The sequence below is a fragment of the Gymnogyps californianus genome, chromosome 13 (assembly GCF_018139145.2).
Source record: "Gymnogyps californianus isolate 813 chromosome 13, ASM1813914v2, whole genome shotgun sequence".
Classification (NCBI taxonomy): Eukaryota; Metazoa; Chordata; class Aves; order Accipitriformes; family Cathartidae; genus Gymnogyps; species Gymnogyps californianus.
The window spans coordinates 129955-151227 of record NC_059483.1 but is presented as its reverse complement, the minus strand read 5'-3'; the positions used below and the strand labels follow the sequence as shown (position 1 = coordinate 151227).

General features: G+C 42.6%; 1 protein-coding gene across 1 annotated transcript in view; it reads right to left on the bottom strand.

Moving 5' to 3' along the window:
• The window catches only part of FGD5 (FYVE, RhoGEF and PH domain containing 5), a 105487-nt gene that overhangs the window by 36541 nt on the left and 47673 nt on the right, over positions 1 to 21273 (bottom strand). Inside the window, exons 4-7 of the mRNA XM_050904786.1 lie at positions 21232 to 21262; positions 7668 to 7819; positions 5536 to 5692; positions 1673 to 1760 (exon numbers count right to left, since the gene is read on the bottom strand). Of these exons, the coding sequence (XP_050760743.1) occupies positions 1673 to 1760; positions 5536 to 5692; positions 7668 to 7819; positions 21232 to 21262 (428 nt within the window). The remainder of the gene's footprint in view (positions 1 to 1672; positions 1761 to 5535; positions 5693 to 7667; positions 7820 to 21231; positions 21263 to 21273) is intronic.

Genomic DNA, 21273 nt, shown 5'->3' with positions numbered 1-21273 from the left:
AGGGGCATGGTTTCTTGAGGTGAAGAACTGAAGCAGTAAACCTATTTTCTGGAATATCTTAATCCGGCAGACCTTATCTCACTACACACAAAAGCTTTCCTTTTCCCAGTTAGTGCCAGTACCTGGGACAAGGAGGAGCTGAAGTTGCTTCAAGCATAGACAGAATCCAATCACTGGAGCTGCACTGAAACCCTTCCAGCTCTCTCACAAAATACTATGCTTCATGTTTGCAATTTACCTTGTGGACCACAGAAATGGGCAGAGAAAACGGAGCATAGCGGGGGTATTTCTGACAGGGACATGCCAAGTCCTTTTTGTTCGATGCAGTATTTGTGTGCGTGTACTAAAAACATTGTAAGGATCATGTGAGATTACTAAGTACTGCAACCTGCAAATCTGGAAAGTTGCCCTTAATGTAGACACACCCAGAGAGGGAAGCAAGTCAGACAGAAAAAAACTCCTACTATTGGCATCCGGTGTTCATTTGTATTGCTCGTACTAAAAAAGCAAAACCAGCTGTGAATAATGAGTTGCATCCTTGATCAAAGTGTCTGGAGCAAGATGAAACTGCTGCTAATCTGTGCTGTGAATAAAAATTTCATATGGTCATTTTGTTCTGCTGCATTTATAGGAGTGCCTTCTAATATGCTGTGCCCTTCATCGGCTGTTGAGTATGGGCAAGGTTTATGGCTTCCTTTTTACTGTCCCACACATAACTCATCTTGCATCCCTCTCCACCCACACATACACATACTCCCAAAGCATTTCTCCATCTTTATGTCTATCCTTGCTCTTTTGTGTTCTGATCTGACTAAATTACTCAACAACACTGAGATTCATTGTTACATTTCACCATTTCCTCCCCAACCAGTTCATTAGTTACAAACCTAAACTTCACAATTCTTTCTAGGGGCCACATCCTGCTTCAGAAAGCTTGCTCCTCTCACAGGCTCAGACTTGCTAGATTTGCTGTGGCTTGCAGAGAATGAGCCACCAGAGGGAACACAACCCCCCTTGGAGAGACTCCAGGTGGGAGTGATATATATGGTCCTGAATGTAAAGGGAAGGTGTTACTGTAAATGTAAAATCTGTAAATGTACTGTTAATGAAAATTTGGATCTCTGCCTCCTACAATGCAGAGAAATTGGACTGGGATTTTGACTTAAACTTATCACTAGCCTTAGGTGTACTGTCCATAGGGCTTAAGGTGCAGTACTGGGTGCAACTGCTTTGTTGATGGAGTAGAAGGAGATGGTTCTTGCCACTGTCATACAGGATGCAGTGCAGAGTACCCTTGCTAGGGACTACTGTCCCCTACTGTCTCTGATAATTGCCCTTGACATAAATAAAATCAAACCTGTCTGCTGGCAGTGAGGCTGAACTCTGCCCCTCCTAATTCACAGAAGGAAAAAGCCAAGAAGGAATGGCTAAAAGCACCTGACTTTACACTTTTTTGTGACCTTTCAGCATGGTTGTGCTGAAGAAGCGCCTGCTCCTTCCCAGGCTCCCTGACATTTCCTGAATCCTGTACTAAGCATATTGAAGTTCTCAGGAAATCCCACACTGCTTCGGCCCTATTTTAGCTGTCTTGGCATCAACATGTGGCACAGTGGAGGCGCAGAACATCATGGGAGGGTTTCCACTGAGTACCTTTGAGAGAGATTTTACTGACCTGTGAGCAGCACACGATACTGGAAGACACGCTGCACCACTTTCAAAAGCTGGTGTTTCACACTCTGAGGGCTGCCGCCAGAGCTCTGCTGTCCTCAATGGAAGGGAAAAGAAACACAAAGATCAGGGATGTGTGAGCTCAGCAGCAAACTGTCGTCTCCACCTGATGTGTACTATGAAAGTTTGCTACCAGTTGCATGCACAAATTCCATTGAACCATTCCCAATTTACCCAGCTTGCTAGGGGCTATTGTCTTTGTGACTATAAAGAAATGCTGTAAACAGTTTATTTCCTGTGGCATCATTCACAAATAGTTTGGACTCAGAGGGAAAAGGGAGGAAAGTGAATACCATTTAGAAGGTAAAGGTTGGATAAAGATTTTAGGGTGGCATCTGAAGACAGAGGTATCAGATCTCAATGAAGCTTGTCATTGTTCCTTTATTTGGACTGAAAGTTTCTTCTGCCTGCAACTTTTTAGTATCTTATTTCAAGACACGGAATTGAGCAAAATACAGCAAAGCATCTCCCTGTGACTGAGTTGGAACTCAATGTCCAGAGAGTGTTTACAAGAAAATAAAGTGAGGTTGTGATCTGATTTAACACACACATGGAAAAGAAGTAGCATTTTTCTCTTTACCTTTACCCTTTAGATTTGACCCATTGCATGTCATCGCATCTCAGGCTCAGTCAGCATGGGTTTATGAAAGGCAGGTCCTGCTTGACTAACCTGATCTCCTTTTATGACAAAGTGACCCATTTAATGGATGAGGGAAAGGCTGTGGGTGTTGTTTACCTGGACTTTAGTAAAGCCTTTGACACCGTTTCCCACAGCATTCTCCTGGAGAAACTGGCTGCTCATGGCTTGGACGAGTATACTCTTCACTGGGTAAAAAACTGGCTGGATGGCCGGGCCCAAAGAGTTGTAGTGAATGGAGTTAAATCCAGTTGGCGGCCGGTCACAAGTGGTGTTCAGTATTGGGGCCAGTTCTGTTTAATATCTTTATCAATGATCTGGACGAGGGGATCGAGTGCACCCTCAGTAAGTTTGCAGATGACACCAAGTTGGGCAGGAGTGTTGATCTGCTTGAGGGTAGGAAGGCTCTGCAGAGGGATCTGGGCAGGCTGGATCAATGGGTCGAGGCCAACTGTATGAGATTCAACAAGCCTCAGTGCTGGGTCCTGCACCTGGGTCACAACAACCCCATGCAATGCTACAGACTTGGGGAAGAGTGGCTGGAAAGCTGCCCGGCAGAAAAGGACCTGGGAGTGTTGGTCAACAGCCGGCTGAATAAGAGCCGGCAGTGTGCCCAGGTGGCCAAGGCAGCCAATGGCATCCTGGCTTGTGTCAGAACTAGTGTGGCCAGATCGTTCCCCTGTACACGGCACTGGTGAGGCCGCACCTCGAATACTGTCTTCAGTTTTGGGCCCCTCGCTACAAGAAAGACACTGAGGTGCTGGAGCGCATCCAAAGAAGGGCAACAAAGCTGGTGAAGGGTCTAGAGAACGTCTTATGAGGAGCGGCTGAGGGAATTGGGGTTGTTTAGCCTGGAGACAAGGAGGCTCAGGAAAGGAGGTTGTAACGAGGTGGGTGTTGATCTCTTTTTCCAGGTAACAAGTGATAGGACAAGAGGAAATGGCCTCAAGTTGCGCCAGGGGAGGTTTAGATTGGATATTAGGAAAAATTTCTTCACCGAAAGGGTTATCAAGCACTGGAACTGGCTGCCCAGGGAAATGGTTGAGTCACCATCCCTGGAGGTATTTCAAAGACGTGGCGCTTAGGGATGTGGTTTAGTGGCAGTGTTAAGTTTACGGTTCGACTCGATGATCTTAAGGGTCTTTTCCAACCTAAATGATTCTATTCTATAAGGGCTCAATTAAAACAGGAAACTTGCTATATATCTGTTAAGTGTCACAACATTGCTGCAAAACCAATAGTAAGCCACAAAACTCAATCCTCAAAAGTCTGCACATCTCCAGAGGCACCAAGAAACAGAAGCTTACAGGACCTGAGAGGAGTGGCACAAAACCCAGCTGGTTCCTTACAAGGCCTGAGTCCAAAACCCAGTCAAGTTTCATGGGGTTTCAGTGTTCATTGACCAACATTTCTGAAGTGTTTGCCACTTGTGAAGGGACGAAAGAAGAATAGGAATCTGACTGTTTAAGGGAAGGCTGGCAAGAGACAGCATTTTCCAAGGCAGTAGAGATGCTTCATGTTACTGTATTACTCCTCTAACTGGCAGACTGCTCTCACCAAATGTGCGTTCAGGGTTGTGCGGAGCATTCCCAGTCCCCCATACTCAAGTCAAAGGTGCCAGAAACAAGATGAGGCCCTAAATTCTGTGTTGTTAGACTGGAAAGCTAATAGTGGTCATGCTTTAAAAAAATGCAATAGGAAAGGACTGAGACACACCTCTCCCTCATTTGTGTGTGTATGCATGCACGCAAGAGGGCAAGAAGTTACAAAGCTCACTGATTCTAGGGCAAAATCCTGCTGATCTCATCCTAGGAAAAGCCTCACCTGCTTTCTTAGAAATAAGAGCTAATTCTCAGGATTGATAGTTAAGACAGAAGTATGCAGGCATGTGGCTGGGAGGGATGCTGGGAATACGGGCTTTCAGTAGAAAACCTGCATTTGCCAAGTTCATGTTCAGAGCAGCGTGAGCCATCAGAGCTCCCCTCAGCTGCTAACAGGAAATAATTGTGGCAACTGCAAGGTATCTGTTTGTAAATGCTGACTTCCAAATGTCTTTTGAAATTAATTGTTATCCTTAATATTTCACATGCTGCAGACAAAAACACAATCCATACTCCATAGAGCTGGCATTCTAAATAACTTTTAAGGTCCGATCACTAATTTATCCTTACAGCCCCTCTGCCACCCAAGTAAACATTGTTATTTCTCTTACCAGATAAAGATAATAAGAAACAGGGGTTCTAGACCCACAATAAAGCAGCATAGCTTTTAACCATTTTAGCTCAATAGGGTCAGTGTAGCCCACCTGAACTTTTCCATCCACATATGGGTTTATGCTTTTGAAATTACATGAAGTGGCCACATTGCCAGTACTTTAAAATGTAATCAGGAATGATGGAATTTCTGTCACATATCTTGATGGTGGTTTTCAGTTATTCAGCATGGATGACTGAGTTAACACAACTGGAAAATACGTGTTTCTTGCTAGAGGGACAGAGGTTACAGGCCTAGAGGTTACAGATCATTCAGGGAGTCTAGATGAAAAGAACCCTGTATGTGTCTGGCCAGTGGAGTTTGTGTCTTCCTGTGCAGTTCAGTGTTGCCTGTCACAACATCCTCTGTAAACAGAGGAAGCAGTTAACAGGCATTTAAAAATGCAGAGAAATGCAATTGTAAAGATGCTGTGGGTTGATCGCTGCCAGCAGCTAAGCACCTATACAGGCTAACCCTAACTTCATCCTGGCCAGACCCAGTACAAAAGAAAGGATGGAAAACGCAGTGAAAGAAGAGAAGATATGAAGAGATGGTAATAATAATAGTTATTAACTCTAACATATCCTCAAAGAGCTTGATAAATTAATGTGACTGAGAAACTACTCCACTATGTGCATATATTTCAGCAAAATATACTCACAGATCTGTAGATTCACAAACATACATTCTGTATGCACACACAGGGGTGCGAGGGCAAGAGACACAGACACAGAAACAGAAACACATCATGCACATGTGAACACCTCACTTCAGTTTTAGCACCAGGATGTCTGAAGAGAGCTATTCTCCCATTCTACCCTGTGTGAACACTGGTGGAGTTGCAGAAAAAATATCTTTGAGTAAGCCCTATGGCACAACCATGCATTAGTGCAGGTAAAAAACCATGGGAGCCTTACCTCAAACTCCTGAATTATGGTAGCCAGTTGGGAATATTTAAGGCAGGTTTCATCTAGCAAAGCCAAATTCCTATCAAACTGCATAATGTATGCTGTGTGGTGATTCAGCCTTGATTTTCTGGAGAGAAAAACATCAGCAACTTTCTGGTGTTCCTCCCTAAGGCCAGAGAAAGAAAAGAAGCAGCAAATAAATAAATAAATAAAAATTAAAGAAGAAGAGCCATACTTCTTTCTCATTGTATTAGACCCACAGTGGCTAAGGACATTGTGCAGCTAAAGCCTAGGTTAAACGGCAGGAAAGAGGGAGTGCTTCACTGACATACTGGACAACAAAACCGGCTGCTGTAGAATGGGCTGATCCTTTGGCTGTGCCTTTGCCATTGCAGCACTGTGTATCTGTAGTGGGTAGAATGTCTCCTTTCTGGACACAGCTTCTGCTTCTCTAAACAGACCTTCCAGCTGCTGCAGTGCTTTGAGCACAGGTTGGGGGGGATAATATGATGTCTTCAGTTGTAATATCGTATCTTCAGCTCTCTTTCATTGTCCCCTTCTCAGCACTGCCCCACCATCATCTGTCTCAGCATGCAGTTGCGCAGTATTGAAATATTTACGAAGCATGTACAAGGAGAGAACAGGACAAAATCTGAGATTGTAAGAGAGTAATCATAGTTAAGAGAGGAACATCAGTTCCTGGGGATATCAGAGCAACAGAGTGTCTGCGGGAGTGCAGGCACAGGGAAGGACTTAGTGGAAGGTTCAAGGGTGGTGGTGACCTGGGAACCTATATGAGTGCATCCCTATGCCATGTGTGCCATTCTGTTGTGTTGGCAGCATTTGCAATACAGCCCTCTTTTTTCCCCAGTGCCACAGAGTAGTTCTGGACAGAATCTCAGGGCATTTCCAGTTGTGTCCCTTTTGTCTTAGGGAACAGGCAGCATGCTGCTAGAGTAGAGCTGTGACTTCTTTAGGACACAACAAGTCATTTTAGATCCCAGCTGGAAACACCACTTCTGTTTGCGTTATGAGTGTATAAATCATAAATCATTGATGAAATTTTTTAAGTCTTTCTGCCATTTGTAACAGTCCCTTGGTGGACACGAACCAATATACAGTTCCCTTAGCCTTTTCTTTGCTTGTTGTGTGCTTTGACTTGAAATTGCAGGGCTGACAAGGAGAGCTGTGCCCTGCATTTAAGATTGTTACTGAAAAGTTCTCCTGATCTAATTGACGTCCTTAACTGCTCAGGGGCAGTGCTGGGATAGGATCAGCCACTGTCAGTGACCACTGTCTCCTGGAGTCCAGCAGGGTGGAGGTGTGGGGCTGCATGGTCCATCATAAGCTGTCAGAGCCAGAGTAGTTCAGTCTAGGCCAGGGGCTGCGCTGGCTGCTGTAGGTTTAGTCAGCTTGGGTCTGCAGAGGTAATTTCTCTTAGACATTCTTATTCCAGCAGTTTGATAGACTAGGGCCTGGCAGCCTGGCTTAAGTCAGAGGTCGCCTTAACTAATGAATTTTGAAGCTTTGTCTGTCCTAGGCATGGTCTTATTCTCTCATGGAAAGACTTCGCCCTGTAAGGATGTTTGGCTTAGGTGGAGTCCCTCAGCAGGCTGACAGTGTCTGTTTGGCTTGGAAGCCTAGCCTGTGCAGAGCCGTGCCTTGGTGCTGGGAGTGAGGGGGTGTCCCTTATCTGAGAGCTACACAGTTGCTATGTAGATTTCTGTAAGCAGATGATCCTCTTCAGGATCAATTCTGATGTCTGCTGTTCCTGCCTCCCTTGGCATGAGTCTGTGACCTTCAGGCCATGAGTGTGAAGCCGCTTGGTGATGACTATGAACTGGCATCAGAGGATAATGCATATGAAGCAGGCTGTCCTCACGCTGACTGACAGGGCCATTTTGGAGTCATAGGTTGTGCACTGCACAAATGTTTCAGTATTGGGTTTCTTAGCCTGACAGCCTCTACATTTACTTCCTTCCTGCCTGTATGCAAAATCTGCCAAAGTAGTTCAGGTTCTACTCCTTTCATCTCTGCTGGAATCCCAGCCTCCCTGCTAGTGGGGTCAAGGGAACACTGATGAGTTCACCTACCTGCTGTGGGTGTGTTAAGGCCATCAAACCATGCCATTCCATACCTACCATTTAAGGACTCTTTCTTCCAGTTCTCCCAGGATGTCTTGGTGTAATTCATAAATTTCAGGGAGTTCACTTAAGCCCTGCTTGAGTTTAACTTCTTCCTGTTCATTTTCGTCTTCTTCTCCAAGCACTTTCAAGATACCTTCATAGAAATCCTGTGAACAACAATACAGAAATTAGGCAAACAGACTGAAAGTCTCTTTTCTGAAATTATCATTACAATTTCTTGACTCCTAAATGATGTCTTCTAGGAATTATAAGATATGCCATCCGTAGTGATCAAGTGTGCTCAGTATAGCAAGGAGATCATAGCATGTTTTCTTCCATCCATTAGTTCATACACATTTTCAGCTGAATTCCACAATGCTGTCAACACAAAATTGAACATTTCACCTGACCAAGCCATCAGACCCTTATGCATACAATGAGTTTGGTATCTTTTTATTTACCTTGCCTTTTTTTCCTGCTTTTCTGGGTGTAGTTGGTCTCATTTTTATAGTGTTTCTTAACCAGAAACATAATTTTTAAAAATGAAGGATGAGATTTTCCCGTCACTTCATTGGGTCCAACAGCTTGACATGAAAAACATCAATGTCTACATGTCTTGCGCTAAGATTTGCAACACTTGTCTCCAAATCTGAACTTAAAGAGAGGAAGAAGCTATAAATTTAAGCTATGGAACAAATCATTTTCCCTATGAAACCTAACTGAGACCTTTTTTCCACATCTTAGAAATGGTTTTGATTCTGAAATGGTTTATAAATTATGTGGGCACAGGAATAGTTTCCTCTATATTAAAATGTAGCCAGCTCTGGTACATAATAGGGCACCTGTTTAAGAGTGCATAGCAAAATGTTTCCCCAGCTTTGACTTGGAAGTGAGGAATAAGGCCTCCATCTGAAACTGCAGTGATAATTTGTATTAGATCCCCAGGCATTAGAAAATCATCCCAACAGCAGCCAGCAAATATTTTGTGTGCAAAACATTGCTTAATGTCTCCTTCATCCAGAGCTCTGGATGCTGAAATGTCTTCAGGTCAAAGCCTGATTCCTACAGAATCCATCTTCTCTGCTTCAGAATTGTAAAGGAGCCTTTGCTGGCACCTGGATACACTTGAGAGACTTTAGCCCCTGTGGTGCCCTGGCCCTTTCCAGGTTCCTACCAGCCACTGCTGTTTCCCCTGCCTGCTGCTGCCAGACACATCCCCTCTTCACTGGCAGTGGCTAGAGAAGCTCAGGCATTTAAAGCTGCCTGGGCTTTGTGGAGATCTGAATGCAAACTGTGCCACTGGGGTGCAAGGCAATGCACAACACAACAAGGCAGGAAAGCTGATGCTGTGCAGAGGTATAACTAGCGCTTTGCTGCTGAGTGGTGTGAAGCAGGTTCCTAACCCAGGGATTCTGGCTGCCTTTGCCAGGAGCTAGGGCACTGTAACTAGATGGTTTATCTTCATAGCATTATCTGGTGTTCAAAAGCAGCAGCCTTCATTCAATAAAATTAAAAGGCTGTGATTTCAGCACCTGCTTCTTTAGTATTGCTACAAAGTACGAGTAATTGAAAAGCGTTAGTATAGTATTCAGCATTTGCCTGAGGATGGTCCTGCAGAACTGTTACAGGTTTAACTCTCCTCTGTATTCCTTGTAAGGAGATGACTCTGTGTGTTCCTCCATCAGGGTCAGGTTGGGCTCTTACTGTTGAATTTCCCATTTCTGCTAGTCAGGTCTTCATGGGCAAAGTATCTGAATCTCAGTTTTTCTATGAAAATAAGTGAACAATTAGAAACCTAAGTGCATCCCAGTTTGTGATGAGAGCAGAAACTGGGCATTCATATACAATTGCTTAGAAACTAATTCCGTGAGTGCCTTTTCCAATCTTTTTCTGCATCCCAACAAGCCATAAAGTGCATGGAGTTTTTATTGCACAAGATGAGGAAAAAAGGGGTGAGAGTGAAAACCAAAGTAAATAATCAAAACAACAGCTCAGTAGAGAGGCCACATTAACTGTGAGGTTTGAAAGCTCCTGATGACTCGTTTTGGTGCAGCAGCTGCAAACTAGGAGGTTGCAAAGCTTCCTTCCTTACAAAAATACTATCTGTCCTTATCTGACCTTCCTTTCTTTTTTTGTGTGAAGGTAAGGCTAGGGAATTGCAGCATTCTCTCTTATTGCTAGCCAGCCTACACATGCTGATTTTTTCCAGTAAGTACCTCAAATCGGGTATTGTTTTTAAATTCAGCATTAAAAATACTTGAACGGAGGCTTTGTAGCTGAATATAATTAAGATTCACTGACTTTGAAGCCAGGAGGGACCACATTGATATGATATGATCTAGTGTGGTCTGGTCAGTAGTCCAGGCCGCAAGACTTACTAGAATACAGCATTACTAGGAAAACAACCGACTTTTTGATTTAAGACAGAATCTACCACATGTTATGGATATGCTAACACTGCATCCTGAGGAAAAAAACAAGTCCCAAAAAGGGCTTTTGGTGATCTCATGAAGGGTCAGGTAGCTCATAACCACATACAAAGCCCAAGCATCTAGTCAGAGCAGAGCTGGTGTTAAAGCCCTGGTTGCATCCTGTCAGACTAAGGCCATCACACCAGGAGTTGTTCTTCCACTAGGTTTGCACTGAGCTCTGCTTCAGCCCAAGATCTAGTGTGAAGGAAAGCTTTAGTGTCTGACCAGTCTGGCCAGATCCGTGCTGTGAATGTATTTTTTCACATGCTACTCTGCAAACAGTGAGTTATTATTAAAACCAATGTTTTTTCAAAGATATATTAAAAACATTCTCTGTCTGCCCATAAAAGCCAATTCATCAGAAAAAAAAAAAATGCAGCTACTTTAACAATCACTGAGAAGGTGATCCTGCTGGATGAGTTAACAGAAATGGCAGCTAGATTTTTCCACTCAGAGACCATTTCCTGGCCTCCTACCCCACTGTATGTGATGTGGCCAAATGTGCTGTGAAAGGAAGCAGGGGCTTGATAAAAAGAAACCTCTAAGGTCGCACAGCTCATTGAAAGATGCCAAGCTGTTTCTATCCGGCCCTGAACCAGGATGGGATAGGTTGAGTATCTTCCTCTGTCAGGATCTAGTGATCATGAAACCTATTGCCAAAAAGTCAAATTCTGTTCCCTGAACTTTTAAGGACAATCTTATGAACTTCCCTGGGCCGTACTGGGATTTACCATGGCATTTCTCATGACTCTGGCTTCTGTCTAGTTAAGTTTTATAAGTACATGGAGTAATTAAGGAGGAGTCTGAAAGAACTGATTTCTCTGAAACTTGCTAATGTCCAGGTATGAGCAACTCCACAGAGTATGTTTCACTGGGGATCCACATTTTACATTAGATAGTCCACTTTAGTTTGATTAAATCAACGTAGCTGTATTGATTTCAGCATGCTGGCGATCTGGTTGGTAAGACTGTGGTCCTGCTGAAAGGTTCTATAAGGAGCAGGAGAGCCTCTGGGAAAATAACTTCAAAATTGCTCTCTCGTCACCAGTAGGAACTGACTCCAGGCAAGAGCAGTTTTTAGTCTCCTCAGAGACTAAAACCAGACTTCCTGGCTTTTCTGTTGTAACACTGTCAACTGCAATGTATACACTGGCTCACTATGAACTGGAATGACTGGAATATCTAATAGATACTAGCCAAAAGGAAAGTCGCACATACACTATGGTTTTTTAGCAACTACGACAGATGAAGCATTTGTTTTCTGAAAAGCCACTAGAACTAGGTAAAAAAAAGATCATGATGACAATTTTCTTTTTGACTAACTATATCCTGGATAAAACAAGCTCATAAAAATTGCTGAAAGTGTATTATTGTGTTTCCTAATTCTCTGGGTCTGATTTCCACAACGTGTCCTGCCCCAGTACCACAAATAATCCCAATGTTGTGCTATTCCAGATCCCATTTTTTTCTGGTGTGTGAGTGAGCCTATCTAACTACATATTTCAGCCAGTGTACACTCCAGAGGCTTTCCAACCAACTAAGCCAGTCAATCCGTCTTCTGGATGCTTTTCCTAACTCAAAGGAATCTCCAGCCTTTCAAAGTCCTCAGTCATCATGATTAATCCAGACTGGGGAAAAGGAAAGAATCCAAAGGGTTCTTTCAGCTTATTGTGCCTGGGGAAGTGAATAGCTGTAGTAAGTTCACTACTGATGTGCTTAAGTAACCTATTATGTTACAGAAATGTCATCTTTTCCAAATTAACATCGAACAGCTCTGTGTCTGTCCACTTTCCACCATAGCTGAGCTACAAGATTAACACTCCTTTCCCACAGCATCTCAGTGGATTTAATTAGTCATTAATTGCCTGCCCCTTTGATTATAATGAATTCTCAGACAAATTATTTAATTCCAGTTGCCTGGATAGCCAGCTTCCTAATGATTAATAAAAAACCTGCAGCATAACAGTAATCACTATAAACATCCATTAAAAAAAATAATTATGTCACTATTGAAAATGCTGAGTGCCTGGGAAGCCATTAATCAAATGCAAAGTGCTTTTGCAGTCTAACTCTAATCAGTCATGGCACCTGAAGGTCTCCAAGTCTATCACCCAAGTCCCATGCCTAAACACAGAACGTACCAAACACTGAGTCCATATAATTCCCTGCTGGGTCAAAACTTTATTAGAACTGCAGCATGAACTGAAGTCATTCAGTTCAAGGCTCTGGCATGATGGCCACAGAGCTCAGTCTCATCCAGGGGTATACGAACCTACAGATCTCACTCCTTTCTTATGCCTATACCTGCACCAGTGCTTCTGTGTGCATGTGAAAGCATAACCCAAGCTGGCTAGGTGACACTGAAGGTTAGCAACTGTGCTATAAAAACACATTTTTGAAACATAAAACTTTTCATTACGTTTTGGGCACCCATAAATAAGCCCTTTGCAGCCATCCAATGGCCAAATCCCTAACATCCCTGAAATAAACCCTACAAATAATTAAGTGAAACAAAGAGGATCAAAACCCACAGCCACAAAAGTTGTTGGTTTTTTTTCTTCTTTTGTTTGTGCACATCACTAACACACACAAGTTACATTTTTTTCCCAAGAATGCCTCTGAAGAACTTCTGTTCTCTGCTGAAAATGGGGACTGTAACCTGGAGCCTAAGGGCATGAGACAAGGAGGAATGCGGGGTTAGTTTCAACAAGATCTTATGGTTTATGTGGAGCACTGCTTAACTGTCACATGCTTGGCTCTTGGAGTAGAATTTGATACCCTCTGTGAGGTGATGAGGCTCACTGTAGGGTGCTGGGATACGAGATACTTTAGAGATGCTGGCAGTGCCTGCCAATGCTAAGAGGAAACAGTGATTACAGGAGAGTTTTGGAAAAAAAAGATTTAGGTACCTGGCTCAGGGCTACAGAAAGGTAGCCCAATTTACCTGGGATCAGCAACCTGGAAACCTTTGTAGCAGGTAGTTATCTCCAGGCACTCTTTCAAAGGAGTTAGCAATGCCAGCAACCAGAGGTTTTTGGTAGAGCACTTAGCAAGGAAGTTCTCTGCAGGATTCAACATCTGTGTGAAATGTGATACTCTAATCCAAAGGCAAAAGGGATAGTTAATGGGACAAGAGTTAGTTCTGGGTTTTGCTTCCAGGATTTTGTGAACACATGCAGAAACAGTGAGGCTGTGTATTAAATCTCTCCAATAATGGGGCTGAATATGCTTTAAAGTCCAGATGCAAAAATCAATTGTAGCAATCCTGTATGCATATCAACAACCATTTTGCAAGATGGATACATCTCATACATATTGTGGTCCTTTCTGCATGTCAGTCCTGCTGCTAGTTAGCCTTTATCAGCCTGAGAACATTTAACCTTTCAGGACCCTAGTGAAAGGAAGGAAAACTAATCTCTTGTCAGCTAAACCACTGCTTCAGGCAAGTAGTTTACCTAGGAGAAAAAATTGCCTGTATATATATATATATATATATATTTGCTATGTTGGGTGATTTCTTTAACTTCTACTTGAAAATAATCCAGGGTACAGTAATTCAGTCTGGATCCACAATATCTGTTTCCTTTTTCTGTGTGTAACAGAATAGGCCAAGTTAGATCAGTTCATCCAATGGCCTGTGGATCCCTGGGGAACCAGGGACTACTGCAACCAGTCTAGTAGGGGTAGTTAGGAAATGATAGGACTGAAATAAATCAGTCTTTACCTTCACTGTAAAAAGCTGATGGTTCTGCCACCTGCAATAGGCTGAAAGCAACTATGTAGATTAGAAAGGTGAGTAGACTGGAGGAGAGAAAGTCAAGATTTTTACTTAAAGGTGTAGCTAAACAGATAGCTCTATTTGAAAGAAAACCTTTTAAAATTGGTCAAGCAATGATCAGTTGCTAGATCTCCTTCTTGGTTTTCTGTTGTTATTTGTTCATCTTCTAAAGCAGCAGTGTATAAGATGCTAATCCAATCATAATGGAAATCCTAGTTCTTGCATATTGACTACAATGGCAGAAGAATAGAAGGAGAAAGGAGTACAACACCATTATATTGGCTTTGCCAATAGTAATTTATAGTGCTACAGTTTAACTAGCAGTTGCTCTGCAGGTGGGAATGAAGGTTCCTTCTCACTGGCTCTCAGCACTGTGTTCCCAGCATCAGGCCTGCATTTGAGCCAGAAATTGTGAATTTCTAGTAGAAGATGGTGGTTGTAGAGCAAAGCCACACTTTAACAGTTCAAGAGAAATATCTGAAAGGAAAAGTATTTCTGTGACCAAAAAGTGCACATTATATTAGAAGGACCAGATTGCTAGACTCTGTGGCTGGATTAGAAAAGCTCTGAATGCCTGCAGTCTAAGTAGTATGTTCCAGATCTTGGGTGCTGAAGCAAAGTCTCTACCTGCTCTTTGTTGCATCGTCTCACTGGAAGGAAGGAAGCTTCTAACTGCAATAATGCACAAAGCAGAATAGAGCTCAACTGCTTCTCAGATTCTGAAGTATCTTCATGATGTTGATAATGAGGGAAAGAAATCTGAACTCAAAAGGAGTCTGATGCAGTGCTTTGAAGAAGCTAATCACCTGCTGTTCTTGCAGTCACCTGCCAGAGAAAAACTATATAAATTTATACCAAACAAAGGTCTGACCTCTAATGCTGTCATGGCTGAATCAGCTTCCCTACTTATACCTCTGCTCTGTGTTAAAGAACAGGAAAGGACTGACTGGTGATTAAATTCACCTAGGATATTTCTACAATTTTCAAGGAGAATTCTGGTTGGGAAGATGTGTGAGTTTCCATTAGGGAACAAAGCTGAGAAAAAAAACTTAAAAGGGAGTGTACAGAGCAGATGCATTAGTGGAAAACCATGGCCTTTTTTCTGCCTCAGTCCCCAGATGGGGATACTGGCACTTCAGCTGCAGAAATCATGTCTGCACACAGCATATTTACCTTGCTCACACCACACGTCACACCTGGCAGCCGGACTTCTATACTTTTCAATAAATAATGAAACGTACATGCATTGAAAAAATCATTTTGAATGTATATCTAGAATTGTAATTGCTTCCCAAGTCAAGCTGATATTTTAATGACCTGGTAATATTGGGAAGTAAGCATATTTGACCCTTTGTGAGTGGGCCAGGGAGGACAACACGAAATCTTACTGCAGCCCAAACTTTATATAACTGAAGTCTACACTGATTGCATAAAATGATGCAGGCTTTTACAACCACTTTCACTTCTAAAATGAAGGTGGATTCAACAGATACTGCATATTGCAGGATCCAAGGCTCTTTTGGACATCTAGGCATTACACCTGAGGGGAGGGTGAAGAGTTCAAAGGGGGAGAAGAGAGTCTCCATATTAAAGCTGAATGCAGGCATGAGATGCTGTACAGTATGCTGTGAGCCAAGTTTGACTCATGGGTGGTTCTTGGAGGTATCTTCATTACGGCCAGCAGCCTCTCTCCTATGATGAAAGTGAAAGTGGCACTCCTGAATGAAAAAGTGGCAGATCTCCTGTAGCAGAGTGAGTGACCCTTGATCTGCACTGAGCAGTGATCTTCCCAGATTTCTCATTACTGAGCTCAGCAGAAACAATGCCAGATGAACAGCAGAAAATACTATCGCAGCAGACACAATTAGTCTCTTATCCTGCCATTGCAGGGTACAATCTAGGTCAGGAACCCTGACCTCAACACACACTCACATGCAGTCAAATACACACATTCATCCAAAACACTGCAAATGAGTTTCAGAACTGGCAAGCTGTAGAGTATGCATTGCAAATACTGTATCGGTGGGGCTTGTTACCAGGGAATTGTCCTGATGCCAAATGTGCTAGTGTGACTTCCCTCTCCTTTTAAGAGATATACAGATTATCTGAAAGCTATTTTGGCTCAACATTCCCGCTGCAGAAGCTCCCTGGCCGATACATAGCTATTTTCCCACTGCCGCTGAAGACAACAATGAATAAATAAATGAGAAAAAAAACCAGCCTACTGTAAGTGAGGGCAGGCTATTCTTTTGTAACAGTGCATCTTTAGGCTTTTATAAGAGCTTCAGAGGGTCTAACAGCCAGCTAGCTCTTCATTTAGCCAGCACGTTCCATTCACTAAAGCATTTAATTAGGAAAGTAATGACTTGATTGGTCCAGCAGAACTTTGAACATCATCCAAGAAATTCACAGTAGTAAATAAGGCTCAGCCAATCATTCACTGGAAGTGTAAATAATTAGAAAGATGGAGTTCTGTTTTGTCTAACATGTAAGAGTGGCTCCTAAATTAGATGTTTATTTATTGTTCTTGAGAATGAGCTGCCCACAAGAATTCTGAAAGTAGAGTTTAACCAGTGAGCCTGACTTCATGATAATCTGCATTTAGGTACCTTTGAGTTAGTGACTTGAGCACTAAGATGATTTTGTTCTTTTTTATTTCCTAAGATTTATTTTGCAGTCAGAAGCCTTGGAATGCCCAGTGCAGGGTTGGATCCCAAGCTGTTCCAAAGGCTGGAGAACCAGCACATGTTATATCTATTCATATCATGTTCATATCTGTATCTTCAAATGCTGAGGAAGCATACATCTGGGTCTTGGTGTTTCTAAGAATGGTGGCCCATTGTTATGAGAAAAATGCAAACCAGGAAACAGGATCAACTTTCTTTAAACAGGGAGGTGTTGGGGCTGGTGTTTTTTCAGTGCAGAGCTGTCCTTTTAGGTACCTTAATTCAGTAAATGCCTCAGAGGGAAGTAATAATGACTTCAAAGGGTTTTATGCACAAAAAAGGTGATTTTATGTACAAAAGCCAAAGACAAAATAAATGTGAACATGGTACACTATCAAGCAAATGCTTGATCCCATACAGACTGGGATCCTGAGGCAGTGTGAGTCACACTATGTTTGATTTGTGTACATCTAGTGAAGTCATTTGAAACAGACTGGCTGAAGGGAAGCAAATGAACCAGACTCTTGGTCCTCAAAGGTGATGTGTGAAACATTAGGCTGAGAAAGCAACCTGCAGCATTTTTGTTCAGGAACAAGCACTAAGAAAAAGATGACAAGTGCAGCCTGCATTACTGGGGAAGAAAAATAGGAGAAAAGAATGACAAAGTTGGAGGATTAAATGATCCTGAAGGAAATGCAAAGACTAATCAACTTCAGAAAACTAAATTGTGAGTACCAAGAGATCAGGGACTTGGACTGCAAGGCCCTGCCAGTCCCATCTGCTCAGTCCAGAATGAGTTCTTAACTCCCTGCTCCAGAGAATTGCATTACCTTTGAGTAGGGCAAATAACAGCTAACCCTTTAGATTATTATCACTACTACCACACCAACTGATACCGAGTTTGTGAGCTAACACAATGTTTCCACTCTTTCAGTTCAATAGCAGAGTGGGTGTATGGAAATGTCATCGTTTTGGCAATCAATCAATTTATTAAAGTCTCCGCTGAAAGGCCAAACAGATTCTGTTATGCTGAATGAATAGCAGCTCCAGCCAAGCCTGGAAATGAGATGGGAAACTGCTCCTGCTGCAGGCTTAAGAAAAGCCTTTTTTTAATTTCTGAAAGCAGCGAGGGTGTGGTTTAGCTCCTTGCCTTTCTTACCAATGTGTGGGTTTATATAAGAAGATGAGACTTGAGACTTGAAGATGAGCATTTGGAAACTGTTTTCTTGAGAAAGTTGGTGATGGGGAACAGAGGGAAATGTTTGCCTGAGCTGAGATACGCTGTCGAGGAAGCCTTTGGTCCTAACTGGCCATGAATGGGGTGTTGTACCTTGAGGGCAGTTTGGTGACTGTGGTCACTGGTGGTTGCTTGTGACATCTGCCACTGGGACCTGTGTCAACAGCGAGTGCACAGTGAAGCACGATTTTTTACTGATGTGACTATTCATAACGCTATTCAAATATGCAAAAAGGAGTAAGTAGTTCATTGTAACTTTTTGCACTATGACAGTATTGAAAAGCCTCAGTTAGGCAATAATACCCCTGTAGTCTGAGGGACTTACATGTTGTAAAATTGGTTATGGTTTCCCTAGATTTTTGGAACAATACACTGGGCAGCAGGTGAATATAAAGATCCAACAGTAGTTGGGGTGGGAAAGGTAACAGTGCTTGGACTGTGGCTTTCTAGATTGGACATGATTGCAGCAGAGAAACCTGCAGATTATTTCTGAATGCCACTGCAGTAGCTAGCTATCATGCAGACATCAGCCTATAGCAGTAGAGATGGGGTATGCTAGGGCTATAGGCACCTGATAAAACACAGAAATGAACCCTCTGATCCTGTTCCCATAAAGATTTTTGATCTCTTCTAAACTAAGGAGTGCCTGAACTAGCAGTCAAGTGTGAAAACAGACTGGCTGTTCCTTTCTTCTCCCTCAGTCTCTAACCCAGGTTCATACATCCTCACTACTTAGAAAGCCAACTCATAGAAACAATTAAATCTTATTTGAGAAACTTGCTTGTTGGCTCTGCTGAAAATAATGAGCATATGTGAAACACTCATAAGATCTTTCTACTCCAGTGGGGTGGGCAGGCAGGGAAACAAAATCCCAGCAAAATAGGATTCAGTGGAATATTCCATTACAGGACTGAAACATATATAAAAAGCAAACAAGTGCTTCCAATTAAAATTGATGACTGACAGAAATAGAAGAACTTGCCCAGTCATAGGAGTGCTATTATTGGTGTCTTTTCCCTGATAAATTAACCAGCTGATCCAAACCTAATGATTAAGTATGATTAAAACAGAGCCAATTTCCCTCATGCCTTAAAACCTTAATTCCAGGACTGGCAGGCCAAGCTCCAGGTAATGTTACTTATTTTCTGTAATAAACATTTCTGCTTAGAAAGTGTCTGATTTCCCCAACAGGAGAGCAGGGAGTAGTTACATTTTTGAGTCAAGCCAGGAAAACTCTGTTTTCCTTCCCTCTTATCTTTGAGTCAACTCTGGAGCACTGCAGCAGATAAAATTAGCAATCAAGCAGAGTTTTTCCCTAACTAACCTATGAGCCGTAATTTTTATAAAGATTCTTTTTATTAGGGATTACCAACAGTTTGGAGTCCATCCAGCCCGAGGGGAGCAGCATGCACTTGCATCCATAAGTGTTTCTAAACTAAAAAATTTTAGCAAAGATATAAACCAGAATCTCTGTCTCATGTTAAAGTTGTCAACTTGGAAAAAGAGAGCAAAAATGACATTTCCTGTTCCTTCCAAATGATTTCTATAGGCAGAAAATAGGATTGTTGTGAAAATGCATAAATTATTCATTTATACACATAGCCTCAGCCAAATTCACCACACAGGGATTTACCAGAGGAAGGAGAAAAGGACAAAGTAAGTCCTGAAGGGACTGGGAAAGTCCTGAAGCATCCCTTTCCTGGCCCAGCAACAGCATAGGCAAGGCAGCCTGACAGCAACATGATGCTATAGCAGCCATGAGGGTGTGCAGCCATTCATGCTGTGGCTAAAGGCACTGAAGTGCATTGAAAGATTTAGATCTATATATTGAAGATTTTTCAGGCCATGTTAGTGAGCCGCTTTTATCTCCTAGAGGTATATGGAAAATGCTAGGATATAATGCAAAGGAGAGGCCTCTCCTAGACACCTCCACTAAATACAGTGCACTGTACACGCAGTCTAGTTCAGCCCTGCATTTACATGCTGCCCATAATGTACCAAAGTACAAATGTACTTGGAAATGGAAAATTAAACACATTAAGAATGTTTTAATTGGATGCATCTAATGAAGATGCAGAGTGGCTAATACTCTCTGTGCATGGTAATTTCCTGTGTGTATATTTCTCTTCTATTTTGATTTAGAAGCTGGTAGAGGCTTTTCTCTTTTTTTTAATGATACTTTTGGAAATCTTCAGTAAGGAGTTTTTTGGGTATTCTTAATGATCAGAAGCCCTGTAGTCCACAGGTGAAGAAACCACCCTGGCTTCCCCAGGGGACAATGGATAACTATGTCTCACTAGTGTCAAATAATGTGTTTGGCTATGCAGAAATCAGAGGAAAGCCAGTATAGATGAGACAAATGGCTAGGCAGGTTATCACCAATTTATCAAAATATTGGTAGACTCCAGCTAAGCAGCTAAGTCCCTTAAAGTGTTTGGTTCCCAGCTGACGAGCTTGGCAGTTTCTGATTTGTTGAAATGCAATCGTCTGCAAGGCGTTTGTCACATTTAAGGCTGCTCTCCTGCTTCTGCTGCCCAAGCCTGAGAAGGCTCTTAAGCTTTGGCAGCTTGCTTGAGAGGCAAAATGAGCAGGCAGCAATACAATGCTGACCTCATTCATTACTTTTCTCTCTATCAGAGTTCCTGTCCACTGCTAGGGTCTGGAGTCTCCTCCAAGGACTCCAAGGCTACTTTTTGCCTTCTCAGGGAACTTCTGTTCAAGCAGCAGTGGGCATGCTTTGTGTGGTGGCTATTATTCCCAACTTCCTTGCAACTAATAGCCAAGAAAGATGTTGTACCAGTCTCCTGGGCAGCAGTGGCAGCTCTGTTAAAGGGACATAAAGTCTTCTGGGACAAAGCCACCAGTGGGTTTATACCATGCAAGAGCTCTCTATCAGGCACTGCAAGTGATTCTTTGTGTGTGTTTCCTCAGGAGTTTCTGACACCAGAGCCTGTATTTTGTCCATGGTGACTACCTGTGTCACAGTGTGGATATCCAGGCCACGCTGGATATTACTGATACTGCATTATCAGAAAAAAGAAGCTTAAAAGGAAGCAGAGTGAATCCATTCAAATCAAATCCCCATGCTTCATTGCTCTGCTCCTATCTGTCTCTCTCTGAGGAGAGAGGGTTCACCCCTGTTTATCACTATCATCTCCTTCTCTGCACTAGGCTTATTCTGCATCTTACACCAGTTTCAGAGCCCCAGCAAGCACTGTTGGCCAACACTTTTCCCTGTGAATGACAAATGCTAGATTTGAGGATCTGTAGCAAGAGCAGATTAGTGGCAGACATATTCCTTTGCAATGGTTCACAGTAAGCCATTCCTCGTCAAATTCACCTCAGTCCTTTCAATGCCTTTATGTCTTCTAAATTGCAGCTAAGTAAAAGGGCAATTAGGTTTCAGTGATTAAAATTATTTACTTACCATACGTAACAGCTGGAGCATCTCCACATATCTGGGGAAAGA